This window comes from Eublepharis macularius, chromosome 8 (assembly GCF_028583425.1).
Source record: "Eublepharis macularius isolate TG4126 chromosome 8, MPM_Emac_v1.0, whole genome shotgun sequence".
NCBI classification, from domain to species: Eukaryota; Metazoa; Chordata; class Lepidosauria; order Squamata; family Eublepharidae; genus Eublepharis; species Eublepharis macularius.
The window spans coordinates 20970710-20987829 of record NC_072797.1 but is presented as its reverse complement, the minus strand read 5'-3'; the positions used below and the strand labels follow the sequence as shown (position 1 = coordinate 20987829).

At 42.7% G+C, this 17120-nt stretch overlaps 1 protein-coding gene across 1 annotated transcript in view; it reads left to right on the top strand.

Moving 5' to 3' along the window:
* PDZD2 (PDZ domain containing 2) overlaps nucleotides 1–17120 on the top strand; it is a 187278-nt gene that overhangs the window by 123172 nt on the left and 46986 nt on the right. The window contains exons 6-10 of the mRNA XM_054987229.1: nucleotides 10488–10599; nucleotides 11930–12075; nucleotides 13657–13776; nucleotides 14713–14827; nucleotides 16022–16095. Coding sequence (XP_054843204.1) covers nucleotides 10488–10599; nucleotides 11930–12075; nucleotides 13657–13776; nucleotides 14713–14827; nucleotides 16022–16095 — 567 coding nt within the window. The remainder of the gene's footprint in view (nucleotides 1–10487; nucleotides 10600–11929; nucleotides 12076–13656; nucleotides 13777–14712; nucleotides 14828–16021; nucleotides 16096–17120) is intronic.

Genomic DNA, 17120 nt, shown 5'->3' with positions numbered 1-17120 from the left:
TGTACACAGGAAGTAAAACCTGTACATCTGGAACAGCTGTTTCATGGGTTGGGGGCCAAGAACTGCCAAATGGAAGAAAAATCGTTGCTGGTGTTATTCTGCAAATTCTAGCACAATTTCTAAAAAAAGGACAGTAATGTTAGAATTTCCTTTCCATAAAACAAATTAAACTACAAGTTTAAGTAATTTACCGTCTGGTCAGTCACAGGCTTTAGCTTGAACCTTCTCAGTCACCAATGCATAGCTACACACCATGTGACTTACATAGTAGCGGCAGGAATCTAGTCTGGATAACCAGGTTTGCTTTCCCACTCTTCTGCTTGAAGCCAGCTGGGTGACCTTGGGTCAGTCACAGATCTCTCAGAGCTCTCTCAGCCCCACCCACCTCACAGGGTGTTTGTTGTGGGGGTAATAATAACATACTTTGTAAACTGCTCTGAGTGGGCATTAAGTTGTCCTGAAGGGCGGTATATAAATCGAATTTTGTTGTTATCATCGCCACAACTATCACCCTGTGAGATGGGTGGGGCTGAGAGAGTTCTAAGAGAACTGACCCAAGGTCACCCAGTTGGCTTCAAGTGGAGGAGTGCGGAATCAAACCCAGTTCTCCAGATTAGAATCCCACTGCTCTTAACCACTACACCAAACTGGCTCTCAGGTTTGGGCTTGAGAGCCAGTTTGGGCCTATTTGCTAATTCAAGATCTTTAATTTCTCTGCTGCAACCAATTCATTAAATATTTTTCTGAAACCATGTCTATAGAATCTCACCATAGCTTCAGTTTGTAAGCATGTTTATGTGGAGATAAGCTGCAGTGAAAACTATGGGATTTAGTATTAAATGAGCTCATGCAGTGGAGATTTGCTTCTCTTTGCTTCTCCATGACTGGATGAACCCAACGTAGCTGCTCATGAATCAACCCAATTTTCATGGACCCTGTCTGGGGTCTGAGGCTCAGCCCCCAGATTTGCCTAGAGGACCAGGTGGGGGACAGCCTGACAGACCCAACCTAATTAACTAATTTACTCCATTTCTCTTACATTAACTGTTGGACAGATCAAGAATAACTTGGTCAAAAAGAAAAAAAAAGCCTTTGCTATAGCTATTAAGTGGTTTCAAGTAGTCCCCCAGCAATGGGAAACACAGCGTACTTTAACTGTGTACAGGATGTATACACAGATAATAATTTTGGTGATCACAGCAGAACATCATCTAAGTGCTGCAATCCACTGGAATTGCTGAGGATGTAAATGTGTGCAGGCTGGCTGGCACAGATAAAATATGGTTTTATATTGGAGCACTGTGAAGCTTTAGGCATAGACCTCTAACTGGTTTGGCTGGGTCTACAATTAGTGTTGCTATGTTCTTGCTTCTACTGGGGGACTCACCTCCCCCTGTTTTGAACACCAAACTCAGTTAGCTGGCAGGGGGAAAATAAGGCAAAAATCATCATCATGCCGATGGCATGATGTCATTTCTGAAGTAAGCCCACAAGTGATGTCATTGCTGCTCTAGGATTCAGCAGAACCCTAAAACCGTAGAGTTTCTGCTGAATTCTAGAGCAGCAAGAAATCACTTCCAGGTTCACTCCCAGAAATGACTTCATGCCATCAATGTGATGGCATCCCCACATGTCCCCACCCATTCTGATCTCCTGTGAGGTGCCGGCCACTGGCTAGCAACACTTCCTGCAACTGGTTATTCAATTAATAGACAAAATATATTCCAAATGGCCATAGCAATGCTAATGTGACACAACTATCAAAACATGCATTTTAATCTTTCTCTTATCAAGAGTGAAGGGGTGTGCTACCTATACCACCTAGTGTGGGTCGTGTAGTGTCACTACAGAAGATTCTTCATCCAACATTGTATTCAGAAGCAAGTTGAGGTGTTTATATTTTGTCAGGGAAAGAGGGGTTAGTATTAATAATCCTGTTAGATGCCATATTGTGTTTTGTATATTGACATTTTAATGATAAAATTGTGTAGGTTTTATAAGCCATGTCAGAGACCCATTGGGGCAGAAAGGTTGAAGAATCTTCTCCCAGACTTCCAGGTTTATACTAAAGCATCACATGCTAGAAGTTCTCTGTGTCTTTGCAAAGTTTATTTTTGTATTTTTCTTAATGGCATGAATTCTTGTATTTTCTAATATACATTCTGCACAGAGTTCTTGCGATCTAAGATGCAATCCCCCTGCTGTTTGTAACAGAAATAGGATGCCCTCTTTTAACACCCTCATTTAATGCTTCTTGGTTTATGTTAAGTCCTCGGTTCAGGTTTTACGTGTACATGAGGAGCTGTGACATCTATATTTGGTATGCACCCTACTTATGATCTTGGCAAAAGTTTGTCCTCTGCATAGCTGAAAATAAAGCTATCTCTTGAAAAACTGTGCCAGTATATTTTATTTATTTAAAATATTTTCATGCCACCTTTCCACTGAATTTAGAGCTCCCAAGGCAGTGAATGATCAAAAACATTAAAACCAACTTTGCTGTTGTGAAAAGACTTCCATGAGTTGAATGGTGTTCATGTAATAAAATGTGAACCTACCAAGGTGATTGTGTGTGTGTGTAAGTTTATAAAGAATATGCCTGATGGTTTCAAGGTCTAGCAGTTCAATTCACGTTTAGGATTTGGTCTGTTGACCCTCAGAGGTCCCAATCATTCAGTAATATTGCCTGTGCTTGCACACTTCTGTCAGTCTTTGAAAATGCTTATGGAGAATTGAAACCTGTGTACCAGCTGATTGTGGAGGCTAACAGTGGTTTTCTCTTCACATTAGATATACAGGCCCACACATCTTCTAGAGTAGGGTGGTACTGCATGCATTGAGAAAAATGTATGATGTGAACACATACTATCCATGTCTTCAGAGCCGAAAAAGGAAACTTAAGTTGTGAGGCTGAAACCTATCTTAATGGACTGTATGTTCAGATTTCAGTACCCTCTTCAGCTGCAGAAAGGAATTGGGTGTGTCACTACAGTCCCTGCAATTTCATGCAGGCAGCATGAAATCTCTAGATTGGCCAAGCCTGGATATAAATACAAAGAATCGTCTGCCCTTTGCCTGGTAAATGAGTAGTCTGTTCTGGAACTTCTGTCCCTGTTTTTGCCAGCTCAAGCTGCTGACCTCAAGAACTCAGAAGTGCAGAATAAATCCTCTAGGCCCAGTGTAGAGGAGAGCCACCAGTGGCACAGATAGGTGTGCATTAGAGGTGGGCACAAACTGAAATATGAATCAAAGTTCGTCACGAACCAGGCTGTTCTTTGGTTAGCGAACTGGTGGTTCATTGGAAAGCATTTCTGACAAACCGTGATGATTTTTAGGCCAGTTCGTTTTTCAGTTCATTACTGCAGACAGCCTGGCACTGATTGATTAGTTTTATAGGCACTGGTGTGGGGGGGGGGGCATTCTGCAGACCGTCTGCTGCCCTGGAAGTGACATATTCATGAACCAAACAAACTAGTTCATGAACCAGGCAATTTCATGCCGGTTCGTGGTTCGTCAAATGCTATGAACCATGAACCGCAACGAACTGCTGTTTTTCCAGTTCGTGCCCATCTCTAGTGTGCATGCATGTATGTATACACACATATGTGTACACAGAGGCATAATTTCCTAAACATGAAGTCTTTTATATCATCAGCTCTCACTGAGCCATGTGGATTTCTATCCAAATTTAGTAGAAACCATCCTCCTTTGAAAATGTAAGAATAACCTCTGTGGAAGATGAAAATGAAACGAACACCAACGTTGCTCTGCAGCCTAGCAATTATTAACATAATGATAATAGAGATATCATAGCAGTGAAATTCACTTGATACGCTGCTTGAACGCATCTGCCCTTTTGGTTTCCCCCAAAAGTACGGTTTTGGCTTGCAATTTGATCCCTACTGGGTTCTGTTAAACTGCATTTTAAACACACTGTGCTCCAAAAGCATCATCTGCATAATATGAAAAATGATCTTTAGATCATTTATGTAGGCGCATAATATGCTACTTTTGCAAATCTGTGAGCCGTGCAGAAGCCACACAGAAAAATACCTTGGGAAAGATTCTTCCGTTTCTTGTTATCTTTGACGGCAGAAGAGGGATGTTCTCAAAACTCAAGTTTACATAGGGCTGTTTCCTCCAGCATTGTTCTTCTCCCTTGTCTATATAAATAAAAATCATCTAACAATAATAATGTCAGCAGTGCGACTGCATGTGCCTTAATCAGGCCTGGGCATTTATTTAAGTGGTTTTCAGTGGACACGCCCACAGCTGAGAAAGGTGCTCTTTATGGAATTGCACATGCTGAGGCAGGAATTGCGTAGAGGAGGCACCTGGAGTAGCTCTTTTTCTCACCAGGAGCAGCTCTCACTTTAGGCTTAGTGGCATTTGCACGGGGCGTAATCATGTCATGCCTCTCACCCTACAGTGGTTTCCCTGTTATCATAATAACCATGCAGAAGAGAAAACTCTTGCCACCCAGGCAACTGGCCATAAGATTTATGAGTATGAAGGTACCTTCATACCTTCCACACTGTAAAGAGCTTTCTGTGTTGCATAAAGCTGAGCCAGTTGTGATTTTTATGCCACTCTGTTTATTTAGGAAGCTGCTTTAGAAATCTCTAGATATTGCAACCTTGTGTTAACATTGAAACTGGCCCATCCAAGCAGGACTATGCAGCATTTTTGTTGTTGTTGTTGAGATATTTTTACCCTACATTCCTTCTAAATGGGAACTCAAAGGTAGCTTGCAAAATTATTCTCCCCTCCTACATTTTATTCTCACAACAGCTTTGTGAGATGGAGTAGGCTGAGAGTTATTGGCCCAACATTACCCAGTGAGCTTCCGTGGGGTTCCTAGTTCCTAGTCCAACCACAGGACCTGCATTTCCCAAGATCCTGGTACAGTGTTCTAACCACTACAACTTTCTGGCTCGCTTTGTTGTGCTGGCTGGAACTTGACCCAGACGAGTGGCTTGAGAGAACCACAACCACCAGAATTGCCTCCTCTTGAAATAGGTTCTAAAGGTGGAAATAAATGCCAGAGTTCTTGGGACACGACTCCTTTCTATTGCCAAGCTTTTCCTCCTCTAGCTGTAGTGGGATGAACAAGAAACACAGTTTCCTCTGTTTAGAAAGGGAAGTGCCAGGAATCTTTATTTGCAAGTCTGTCCAAAGAAAAAAAAGATCAGGAAACAAGATAAATATTCAATCACCGGATCTGCCTTGGGATTGTTCTCAATAGGAGGAAATGCAAAGTAAACGAATCAGATCCTTTAAAGGATTCTTCATAAGAGCTGTTTGACCTCTTGTTTTCCTTAAACTTCCTATATGCTAGTGAAGCCACATCGAATATCAGATTTCCAAGCACAGAAAGTTTAGCAGCCCAAATAGCTCAGCTTAGCCTGTCAGAACTTGGGAGCTAAGCAGAGTTGGCCATGGTCAGTACTTGGATGGGAGACTAGCAAGGTTGTTGCGTGGAGGGAGACAATTGCAAACTAGTGAAGCACCTCTCCTCATCTCTTGTCTAGAACACCCCGTGGATGGGGACAGCATGAGTCAGTTTATTTATTTATTTATTTTATTCGATTTATACCCTGCCCTCCCCACAGATGAGCTCAGGGCGGCCAACAACATTAAAAATACATTAAAATCACGAAAACATAAAATCAACAATAATTTTTTAAAAATCATTAAAATAGTCAAGGAGCAAGCTATTTAGACAAATATTGCGAGTCCATATACGGGCATAGCAGATGGCCGAGGGCAGCCCCAGAAAAAGTGGTGGTCTTAGATGGAAGGAGGACACCCGCTGGCACTCAGCTGAAGGCCCGGCGAAGGTTTCAGTTGTACCCTGTCGAGGGCTGGGAGCCAGGTCCTCAGCTCGATTGCCCCACAACCCAGACACAGAACCTCCGTCTTCAGGGGATTCAGGGTTGTGTCTCAGTAGCATGTCCCTCTTCAAATAGCTATTTTCCTACTTGAAAATGAAATCCCACCCTCAAATCATAGCTGACTTATGGTAACCCCAATGGGGTTTTCAACACAAGAGACTAACTAACCTCTGCAACACTGGCCTTCCTTGTAGTTCTCCCATCCAATTACTAATCAAGGCCGACCCTGCTTAGCTTCTGAGATCGGATGAGATCAGACTGTCCTGGACTATCTAAGTCAGGCCTATTTTTCCTACTTAAGGATGTAGCGACTCAGCTAAGTGATAGCCAGGGCTTTTTTTCAGAGGGAACGCGGGGGAACAGAATTCCGGAACCTCTTGAAAATGGTCACATGGGTGGTGGCCCCGCCCCCTGATCTCCAGACAGAGGGGGGTTCAGATTGCCCTCTGTGCCGCTCAGCAGCGCGGAGGGCAATCTAAACTCCCCTCTATCTGGAGATCGGGGCGGGGCCACCACCCATGTGACCATTTTCTCTGAGGGCAACCCACTGAGTTCCACCACCTCTTTTCCCAGAAAAAAGCCCTGGTGATAGCAGAGATGGGGAGGTGCTGGCTTCATCTTCTGTCCCTTCCCCAAGTATTGTGGGAGGCCAAAGAAGTTGGCTGTGGTCTGTCAGCCATTAAGGCAATTCACCCCCCTCTCTTCAGCACATTTTACAAATTAACCCAATCCATACAAAAGCTGCTCTTTTCAGCTTTCCGGTCCTGTGTTTGTCTGTGCACATTTTGAGCAAACTGGATTTGCAGACATTTCTCACCCTGCAGCAATGGAAGACTCAAGGTGCCTTCTGGTTGGCCAGCCATGCAGGAATGTAATAATGCTTTGCAATGCAGATTCCCTGTTAATTAGTATCTGAAGCTAATGGCCAGTCCTACAGGAGGCTTTGCATAATCAGACAGTGTGGCTCATTCAAGACAATCTCTACTTGCATTGAGGGAAACTGTGGCTTTAGTTCAAATTCCGGCTATATCCAGACCTGGGGATGCATACACTTCCTGATTTTGATCCAGTGGAGGTATTATTACCAATTTATCTAGACCTTTTCATTGTCATAGGGTTTTAGAATCTTGGTTGCTTTACCGTGGCTCTCATTTTACAGGTGGGCAGCTGAAGTTGAGGTCTAGTGATTTCCCCAGAGACACACCATGATGAATGGATGGTAGAGGCGGCATCTGCAGCTAGGAGACTCCAGAGTCTTAATGCCAGACCTCTGCCACAGGCTCATTGTGTGGCCCTGGACAAATCAGGATGTCTCCCTTGGCTTCAGTTTCCCAGTTAATCTGCCACAGGGACTCCTGGCTTCCGTTTTAGTCTTCTTCCTCCCCCGCCCCTCCATTTTGTAAAATCAGGGCACCCCCTAGCATTTAAACACTAGAAGAAATTGTTGCTCTATTAACACAATCTCTACAGCATCATATCTGGCAAAACAGAACCAGCGTCTCAATTAAAACAATGCCCAAATGGGGAGCAGTTAAACTCCGGGCTCTAGAAGTCTGAAAGTTTGTCTGAACCAAACTTCCCCTTGATGTGCTTTCTTTAAAAAGGAGTTAATAATTATCATCTGTGGGTAGGGAAGTCCACAGTAATGGGGCCACTGCTTGAAAGGCCCCGTTCGTAACTCTATTTGATGTTGCTTTACATGGGGCCATACAACAAGCAGGGTTCACTTTGTTGATAACATGGGGTTGTTTCATATATGTGTGCCTGTTCCTGCCTTCTGTAATTCTTTATACAAATATCCCAGATGAATTCATAAGCAACACTGGGTTGCCAGTCTAACAATGCAACAATGAGTTACAGTCTAACAGTGCACTCCTAAACAGAGTTACTCCAGTCTAAGTCCATTGATTTCAATGGGCTTAGACTGAAGTAACTCTTCTTAGAATTGCACTGTTAATATTTCTAAGGTTGTCGGGAAGAAGAAAAAAAATCCGGATAAAGATTTTTTGGTTTAGACAAGTGGTTCTTGAACTTCCTACTTTTTGGAGAAGACATTCCTCATGGGCTTTATATGCTAAGCTATCTTTGTGCATCTGCCATGGAACTCAAGATGTGATAAATCCGTTCTGAACTGTGCTCTAGGAGGTACACTGGGTTCCCACCCCCGATCTCTGTGAACTGTGTGCATATCTGGGATCGTTCTCCTGCTGCTCCACATGGCAAAAGGTTATTGTTAACAGAGGGCAACCCATTATGGACATTTTCATCGTAGATGCCCAATAAGTTTCCAAGGAACTGCAGAGTTCCCCAGAACAGCTTCTGAAAATCACTGCTTTTGATTAGCAATATGAAATCAGAACAGAATAAGCTTCATTTCCTGGAAAGCAACCCCCACCCCCAACTTGCAGTGGCGAAGTTACTGTTTTGGCAGAGGGAGCAACTGTTTTAAAAGGTTACATTTATGTGTGGCTGGAAGAATAAGTCTGAGTTGCATTTTCATTGAGCTGGGACACCAGAGACCCCTTTTTACCGCCAAGGATTACAAACCATTGCCCATGAGAAACCTTTAGAAGCTTAATGGGTAGGGTTTCTGTTTATTTGCAGAGCAGGAAGAAATCCAGGTATTTTAGAAAGCAGAAAAGCCACAATGTGTATAGTAAACTTTATGCCCTGGCATGTATTGGGAATGTGGAAGACCTTTGCCCCCAGGCTTATGACTTTTTATAGCAATATTGTGTTTCATAACAAAAGTCTGTGCTACTTTTGTGCCCAATTTATGGTTTTTAATAGAAGCTTGGAACCGGACAAGTAATCCAGCAAGCTAATGAGATTGTTGCAGTGTATCCTTAGCATCGGAGCCCTTTTGTACTCCTCAACATAGATCACAGTAATAATAATAATATAATACTTCAAGTTTTTATAGAACACATTAGAGAATCCAAAGCATTTGACGTGTATTATCTCAGTGTGTCTTGCCATGACCTAGAAGGCAGGCTAGTGTTTTCATTCCCACGTTACAGATGTGCACATATGAAGAATGGGGCTGAGCAAATACTGGCAGTGCAGAGTTTCCTCCAGTCTAAGCCCATTGATTAACTGGGATATCCATGCATGGAGTCGCACTATTAGTGGAGTCACTGTAGAGTCAAGTTTTTGAACCACGGACTTTCTGGCATACAGCCTTCGACACTGCACAGCGCCATTTTAATCATTCCTACCTAGGAATGGTAACATAAGCATCAATTTGTTTTCCTTTGTATGAGTAGGAAAAATACTTGTATGGTGTAGTGGTTAAGAGCAGCGGGACTCTAATCTGGAGAGCCAGTTTTGATTCCTCACTCCTCCACTTGAAGCTAGCTGGGTGACCTTGCGCCAGTCACAGATCTCTCAGAACTCTCTCAGCCCTCCCACCTCACAGGGTGATTGTTGTAGGGATAATAATAACATACGTTGTAAACCATTCTGAGTGGGTGTTAAGTTGTCCTGAAGGGTGGTATATAAATTGAATGTTGTTGTTGTTGTTGTTGTTGTTATCATTATCAATACTAATTGTGGCATGAATTGTAATTGTGTCATGAATTGTTTTTTTCTGCTGAAGGTACATGAATTATGTGCACCCGTTTGATCCATGTACGTGGTGGTAGTGATCGGGACGGACTTATGCCACTGGCACAATGCCATCCAAAGCAGAATTACAACTTTCTAAGTGCACCAAAGTCAAGTGGGCTTAGAATGGTGCAACTCTGCTTAGAATGGCACTCCTAGGATGTTACAAAATAATTAATCTGCATGTTGGGGGGGAAAAACATGAAGCAAAACTTGGGTGACATTACCTTTTGCTTCTCCAAGAGGCTGGCCTGGGCAATGGCTGCAGAAGTGAAGAGGATATTGCTGTTCATGTCCAAAGAAGTACTTGATGAGTGCTAAAATTCTCCCAGGCCAATGTGTGTGTCCAGAAAGGGAAGTTTCACAGCTTGGTTTTATGTGCCTCTTGGGGTCTTGTCTTGTGTGCATGTGTGTCATTTTTTAATTTTTTTTTATTTTGGCTAGGAGCCTCAACATCTGAAAGCAGTCTAGGTCCTCTGCAGACCTCTAAGTTCTCTAAACTATGCAGTTATTATCCTTATCAAGAGGTTTGAGAAGTATAGTGGGGAGATTTGAACCAGGGAAGTTTGTGCAAGGAGAAAGGGAAACAGATACTTGATATAGTTAAAATAAAAAATAATATTGTGGCACTTTGAAGACTAATTAATTTATTGTGGCAGAAGCTTCTGCGAGTCAGAGCTCACTTCATCAGAATTAAAAGTGCAGAAAATATATTGTTCCTTGTGCTGGTAAAACTGTTTGCCCGTACATAAGAGCGTTCTTCCTCACAAAAGCTTCTACCACAATAAATGTTCGTCTTTAAGGTGCCACAAGCATGGTTATCTCTGTAGACTTTTTGTGATGAAGCCACAGCAAGAACTCTCACTTTGCCTGAGGGGCCACTTTGTAGCTTCCTTGGGATGACGGTTAATCCAGTTTTGGAAGCGAAGACCAATTTCAACTTCTTAGCTGGGTCCTGTAAGCTTTTTCCTTTTTCTTCTCTTTCAGATGACAGACACAGATAAGTCTCCGGATCCTGTTGGAGCAGAGGGGGCCAAAGAAAATTGTCAAAGTCCGACCCTAGGAGGTGGTATACTGAAGTACAGAAGCCGATCTCAAGGTAGGGGTGGCCTTGTCTAATGCTGTCCAGCACACAGCTCCTTCTTGGCACTGGGTTCTGACAATCAATACTAGGGATGAAGAAAGAAGGTCTATGTTCCAGCCCCATATGCCATTTCCCTTAGTTTCCAGGGCTAAATATTAAAGAAGCAGCCTGGGATGGTATGCTTCAGGACACATGCTAGAGGGACATCCACAAGGAGTCTTGCTTTAGGGGAAATTCAGAGGAAATTTGGTGATGCCTTGTATTTTAGAAGAGAACAGTGGGCGTATATACTGGAAGAGACATAAAGAGATGTAATGATGTGCTTTATCATTATAATCCATGACAGCAATTGAAAATTTATGGTTGGAGATTGTCAGAATTTCCCCCAGTTCGTGCTTGTTGCATCTTTTCTATAAGGATCATAGAGGGAGTTAGCAGTTTTCAGCTGCTCAGCAGCTTTACTTTAAAGTGGGGAAAGGCTACTGGAAGCGTGGTCTATAATTGTTCAGGGCTGTTTCTTGCATCTTTGTTCTGCTTCCGTGGAATCCTGGCCTGACCCCTAGACTGGAACTATCAAATGCATCTTATGGTGAGACGTTTGAAATCGGCCTATTTGGCCAACCTATTTGGTTAGACTTGTCACAGAGCTGTGCACAGGTCCTGAACTGTTCTTCTGTAAGAACTTGCCCATGCTTGGTGGGTATCCTGCGAGAAAGTCTGACTGAGTGCCTAAAAGTCGTTGCAGAGCTGATTTATTAAGATTGCATTTTGAGGTTTTGTTGGGAGCGGGGAGACAAACTTACAACTCTGGTTTCAAGACTGTTTAGTTTTAAATAACTTTTAAAAAGAGCTTTCTATATCTTCAAATTTAAGGATATTTAAATTCTTACTTGCTGTTATTGAGATGCTATCTGGGCTATGACTCCATTTCATTTAGTTATTTTAAGTATTCATGGGTTTGCAATCTCATTGGATTTACAGATTGCTTTTGTCAGCTTGCAACTGAGGTTAGTCTTAAATCTTTTAAACTGGAAATGGTAATTTTGGCAGCAGGCCTTTAAACACACCAGCGTCAAACTGTTAGGGCTTTGCTACAGTAAGTGTGTGTGTGTGTGTGTGTGTGTGTGTGTGTGTGAGAGAGAGAGAGAGAGAGAGAGAGAGAGAGAGAGAAGATAAAATCTATCATAGTTTGTTTATATGATTTAAGAAATACATCCATCAATCATTTCTGAATGTGCATACAAAATGTTGAGGTAGCACACCTGATTCTATCATGACTGGCAGATGTTAAAAGATGCCCTGAAAGATAAGTAATAATAAATGGCTTCTTTGGGTTATTGCTCAGGGGCATCTACTCGTTTAGAGTCCGTGGGAGAATATGACGAGTTGACCGTGGAAAATGGAGATGTGGGTTATGAAATAGCCATGAAATATTCCCGGGGAGGGAGAAAACATTCTCTGCCACAGCATCTGGACACAGGAACCAGACAGGTGAGACAGGATACAGTTTGTTTTGTTTCTGTGGGCAGGGAACCTTAATTGGTACCCGGCCGCAACACCTTGCTATGCTGCTGTGGGATACTGAAGGCCTGCTACGTGTGACACCTGCCACTAGTTGTGTTCAGGTTCCCCAACCCGACTTAAAAACAGATGTTACATTGGCGAACTAACATGTCCAAGAGTTCTAGAACCTGATTTGAATCAGGATTGCAGTACATGGGGAGAAAGATATTCAGTCTCTCTCCAAACATAATTTTCCTAAACCAAAATGGCCGAGGGGGAGTGCTGATTTGTCTGTTCTGCCTGACCTGATTTGTGACAGATATCTATTTTGGCCCATACTCTCAGGACATTTTGAATTTGAGCTGGATCCTGGACACCAACTGATTTTGCGTATAGGATTGTTTTAGTTTATGTGGGCACAAATTCTGAGGTGAAATGTAAATCAAGGCTTGTCCTTCCAAGAGTCTCTTAACCAGTTATTTTCATTTTGTTTCAATCTATGACCATGGCAGTTTCCACACTGCTTACCTTCCCTCGGAACGACCCGGAACATCGCACAAAAAACGAGGAAGATCGCGTTTTCTCATGCGAGATTTGCACAACTGCGCAAATCTCGTGTGAGAAAACTCAATCTTCCGCGTTTTTTGCGCGATATTCTGGGTCGTTCCGAGGGAAGGTAAGCAGTGTGGAAATGGCCCATGTTTGTTTGTTTGTTTTTTAAAAAAGATTGTTCGTAGAAAACTCTCAGGTTTCCTGGAGCTTGGTTGTTTTATTGAGAATTGCAAAATGGGGAATTCTCACTAATTAACAGCTATTTAGGAGTGAGCTCCTCCCCCTTGTGTCAACCATAAGAACTGCATTACCTTCATGGTGATCTTCCAGAAGCCATAACTAGCTAGTATTGGAAACAAGATGCTGGCCTAGAAGTATTCTTAATTTGCCTCAGGGAGGCCATTCCAAGGGCGATATACATGCTAAGAGTGGCACAGGGATACTGCTGCAAGGGGCATATCTATGTTGAGTTCTCCCATGTTGAGTGCAGAGCATTTACTCACCACTGTTTGCTACTGGCGGATGAGGAAAATGCACCGTGTCACAACACGGGGCAAATGTGCCTATATGTTATAGAGTTGGGGAGGGGGGGGGACTCTTATTCATTGCTGCTGTTTTCAAAAGCATCTCTGTGTTGCTCATAATGTATAGTTCTGCCCTTTCCTCCTCGAAAGAACTAGATAGGGCTTTTCTTAGTTCTGGAAAAGGGGGATAATGTACAGCAATAAGCAAAATGTTCATACATCTGGGTCAATATGCGTTCAGGGAGAGTAAGACTCTTTTTCTTATTTTTTTTTGTCTAAGGCTCATGCACACCACTGCTAACAGGGACTCCCCCACTCTAAATGTTGTGCTTCCTTTTAAAAGACTCTTAAGAAGCTATGTAGTGCCTGAGGTAGACCGTCCTTACATTGCCAAACCATTTGATAATGGAAGATACAGGTGCCCCTGTTGAAAGCAATAAGGAAGAGCGGTTTGGGTCTGTTTGTAATTATAACAATTATGTTATTTGATCAGGAGTACCCAATTGTTAAGAAATCCACCCGATCACTGAGTGCAGCTCAAGTAGAATATCCCTGGCGCCTGACTCAGCCGTCCATTATTTCCAATATTGTCCTGATGAAGGGACAAGGCAAGGTAAGGATATTTACACAAGTACTAGAAGCTATGTCTGTGTGCATGGGATGGTGTGTGTGAACCTTGATAAGCACAACATATCTTTTTTTTAGTGTGATAGTCATAATTGCTATAATTAGAACATCAGAATATATGTTATGCCTGTGAAAGTGAAGGTTCTAACACAGACTGGCAGAGCTGCTCAGACTGTTCAGCTGCTCGGAGAGCAAGACAATTTTCAGACAAGCTTCTGTGAGGGAAGGAGGAAATTGTCATTTTGGCTGGGATTAAACCCTCATAACATATGGAACAAATGAGTGACAGTCCTGGAAGGGAGGGAGGCTAAGGGAGAAGTGGTCTTAAGGCAAAATGGTTGAACGAAAGGTCCAGAACAGGCAATGGACTGATACGGAGGAAACAGAAAGAACAACAGATGAAGAATAAGGCTTGAGGGAAAAGCAAAGGCTCCAAGGATTTGATTAAAGAAGGAACTAATAAAAGACCAGACATTAGAGAAACTTCAAGGTGCTTAAGATGATTAGGAGCTGTATAAAAACCATTGGGTAAAACAAAACAGTGGCTTAGATGCAATTGTATCTTTCTGCTTACAGAAGGGAAGCACTTTTGACAATTCCTTATTCCAGTGCATATCCTCAGTTCACCCCTTATGCTGGCGATTAGCAGCTCTTTTCCTCCAGGGGAGTAGTTTGGGCTGCAGCTAAACAGGGAAACAAGGAAGACCTATTCTTCTGATAGAAATCTCTTCCATCGATGGAAATTGCTGCTGGATCTGAACCAATAATTTGTTCAAATCGGCTCACTGGCTTAGCAGTTCAGCTTCTCTGTCAGAGCAGTTTCACAGTCATAGTTTCCATTTACACCCAATAACTTTAGGCTAAAGCTGGTGCTACACTAAAGAGCTGTTCAAGTTTCACATTCCACCCCGATCCTCTGCAGGGTCTTGGATTCAGTATCGTAGGAGGTCAAGACTCTGCTCGGGGACGCATGGGCATTTTTGTGAAGACGATTTTCCCAACTGGAGCTGCCGCCGCGGATGGCAGACTGAAAGAAGGTATTGTGGCAAAGAGAATCGATTTCTAAGAGAGGAGCCGTGTCCCATATTGCCACCATCCCACTTCTTCTCAGGGCTGATGCACATGGTTAAGTGCAGGGAAATAAGCCCATGGCCCAGTTATGCAGGGAGCTGGCAGCATGTGGCTTCCTTGCCCCACTCCCCATTTTTTGCACGGAGTAATGGTGAAAGAGAGGTTGCAGTCTACTGGTCTGCAAAGTGCCTTTCATGAAAGCTCGCTTGCCATTGCTGATTTTTCTCCTTGAGGATCTTCTAACAATATTTCAAAGAATTCCAGGATCACTGCTGCACTATAGAACAAAACATTTTTAATTTTATCAGTGCAATCCTATGGAGAGTTACTCCAGTCTAAGGCCATTGACTTCAATGTTAGTGTTCTAATGCAAGGTCAGGGTCAAAGGTCTAAGCTTCGGGAATATTCTTTCACAATATTTAATAGTCAGATGGCTGGCCCTTGTGCAGATAATGAAATCCACATACCAGGGCCATCTATACGCAAGGTATGACTCTGTATACTCAGGGTATGCCCCAGGTATGCGGAAAAATCTGATTTGTAAATTAACCAACACGCTTCTCTAGAAGTAGTTGATTAATGAGGGCTGGAAGTGCTTTAGGAGGCACAGAATGTTGAGAACAGCTAGATGGTCCATTTAAGAAGCTATCTTCCGCAACTCTGCTCAAACATGTGCCTCATTTTATTCAAAGGAGCTTACTCCCAGGAAAGTGTTCTTAGGATAGCACTATATTTATTTATTTATTTACTTGCTTACTTACTTCATGTGTATCCTGCTTTTCTCCCCAGTGGTGACCCAAAGTGTTTTCCTCTGCTCCATTTTATCCTCACCACAACCCTGTGAGGTAGGTTAGGCTGAGATAGGTTGACTGGCCAAGATCACCCAGCAAGCTTCTATGCCAGGTTGGGTGGCAGGAATGGGGGGATCGGCAGGATTTTCAAATTGGTCTCCCCACCTCACATGATTCCTCATGGCCCCAATTTCTGTTTTTTTATCCAATGCCAAGATGAAGGGAACACATGAAAATAAACAGAAGGTGGAATTGATTAGAATATACAGCAGTTGGGCCAGAAACATGAAGAAGTGCAAGACTGCGGATAAGAACATTTTATCATTCTCATGTCCAGATTCTAATGTAGATCTTTCCTTTGGTTACTAGGGGATGAACTTCTGGAAGTGAATGGAGAATCTTTACAAGGGTTGACCCATCAAGAAGCCATTCAGACATTCAAGGTAACAGAGTTATTGAGAGGCCCAGGGTACAACTCAGGCACAACATAACTGCGAATACTCAGGTGCTGCATATTTGCACTTCGTTTGATGATTTGGGCATGGGCTGCAGTATCCTGTATATGTTACAAACTGTGTGTGTCCCTTGGCAAAAACCAAACAAACTCATCTTGCATTTCATAACTATAAAGCAGCTCTTTGAAGATTATGGCGCACAATAATACACCATTATGATGATGGACATTTAAATTCTCTTAGGATTCCCATGGGAAATTCCCCTTTCTCAAGCCAATGCTAATGCAAAGTGGGATATGCAAAAGTGTATTTTTATGAGCACAAGTGTACCTGTGTGTTGTGTGCCTGTTGAGGTGTAAGAGAAGCACACACACGAGTACTTGTGTTTAATCCTTAGTTTAACTGATAGTTGGAAATGGCTCTCCCAGGTCTATCCTTTCCCACCCAAAGGTTCTCATATTCCAACAGTTTGCATCACTTGAAGGCATTGAAAATCCATCTAATCCAATTCTGCAGATACCCACACTATGAAGCAAGCAGTCCTAAAGACAATAAAACAGATAAGCCTTGCTGGACCAGACCACTAGTCCATCTAGTTAAGCATCCTGTTTCTGAGAGTTTGCAAGAAGGGCTCAGAGGGCAAAGCCACCTCCTGTTGTTACAAGTGAAATTCAGAGAGATTGTTTCTAAACACGGTGGTTCCACTTAGCCATCATAATGATAGACCTGCCCTCTATGAATTTTTGTAATCCCCTTTTAAAGCCATCTGAGCTAGCAGCCTTCACCACATCATGCGACAATGAGTTCCATAAGTTAATTAATATGTATAATGTGAAGATGTACCTGCTTTCATCAGTCCTTTATCTATTGCCCATTAATTCGTTGCCTCCAGTTCTTGACAAATTTAGTTTTAATAGATGCACACATAGTGATGCTGGGAGAGCAAATGATGCAGATAAGAAAGCTAAGTTGCACTCAACTTGGAGAACTCACAGAAGCAACAAAAACAGCAA